The 1,159-nt window shown below is 46.2% G+C and overlaps 1 protein-coding gene across 1 annotated transcript in view; it reads right to left on the bottom strand.

The window, feature by feature from the left end:
* The window catches only part of got2b (glutamic-oxaloacetic transaminase 2b, mitochondrial), a 7,948-nt gene extending 6,938 nt beyond the window's left edge, over positions 1-1,010 (bottom strand). Inside the window, exon 1 of the mRNA XM_005915207.3 lies at positions 830-1,010. Coding sequence (XP_005915269.1) covers positions 830-912 — 83 coding nt within the window. The 5' untranslated portion in view covers positions 913-1,010. The remainder of the gene's footprint in view (positions 1-829) is intronic.
* Between the last annotated feature and the right edge of the window lie 149 nt (positions 1,011-1,159).

Genomic DNA, 1,159 nt, shown 5'->3' with positions numbered 1-1,159 from the left:
CGTTCACAAATCTCAGCATTTACGAAAGCTTGAAGTTAAATATTTTAATCGCACAAACGAGTAACTGTGGACAAGTTTGTCCTCCAAGCACACCCTGAAAGGACACACCAGTGTCTCAATTTCCACCTGGAAATTAGCCAATCGGTGCTCAAAGGTGGGAAGCGACAGCCAATCAGCTCGCACGACTTTACAAACTACGACAAGTCGCTTAGCTCAAACTGTGCAACTGAAATTATCGCGATTGTTTAAGTCACTCAAAATGTTTTCAGGAGCAAAAGGCGAAACAGTTTATTAACAATTAAGTTAACTGTTTAATACTGTAAACTTAAGCTGCTCTTGATAACGTAACAAATCCGACTGGGCTTCAGTCTCCACCATGCTCCGGTGCTAACACACCAGCGTGACTTTCATCAGTACCGTTAACCTCATTAACAGCAACTCAAAGTTGTGGTAACTCAAAGTTACTGTTTTGAGGTCAGGTTAGAAGTAAGCAAAGAGAAAGTTTGTCTTAAACAATGGCTGTTGACCTTTCAGGCCATCAAGTCACAAGAGGACATCGCTAACCTACATATTAGCTGCTACCTGGGAGCAGATGCTAAACCCCGGACAACAGCAGGCCGTGTAAAAATCCTTTGACCTCAGTCTGAGGTTAGCTGACCAGCTATTGGGGCTACACTAACCGCAGAGCAACCAAGCTCCACCATAAAACACAAGGTAACGTCAACCTTCAAATAACGTTTGTTCATTGAGCTAGCTGCAAAACGTGACAGTTCATGCGACCACGTAGGTGGTGCTTAACGAACTGATCGTCCACGTTACTGCCTTTTACCTGTTGCGGGTGGACAGGACTCCCAGGGACGGGGAGATGTTCCCCAGGCAGTAGACCATTTTGCTGGACTTGAGCAGAGCCATCGTTGCTGCGTTCGGGAGGCGAGCCTAGAAGGATGTGGACGGATGTGAACGGATGTGAAGGACAGGCGAGACCACGCTCCTACGATCTGAATACGCGCTGACGTCAGAGCAGTCGCCAGTGATCGTACGGTGTCGTTTCGTCTGTATTTATAGCGGAGAAGAAGGAGAAGAAGCGTGAGTAATTTGTTATACATACACACAGAAACCAGGTAGTAAAACTCAGTAGCGGTTTTTGATACGGGCGGTT

This window comes from Haplochromis burtoni, unplaced genomic scaffold, assembly GCF_018398535.1.
Source record: "Haplochromis burtoni strain Fernald_Lab_line unplaced genomic scaffold, NCSU_Asbu1 Contig_11, whole genome shotgun sequence".
NCBI lineage: Eukaryota > Metazoa > Chordata > Actinopteri > Cichliformes > Cichlidae > Haplochromis > Haplochromis burtoni.
This window is presented reverse-complemented; position numbering and strand designations above follow the sequence as displayed.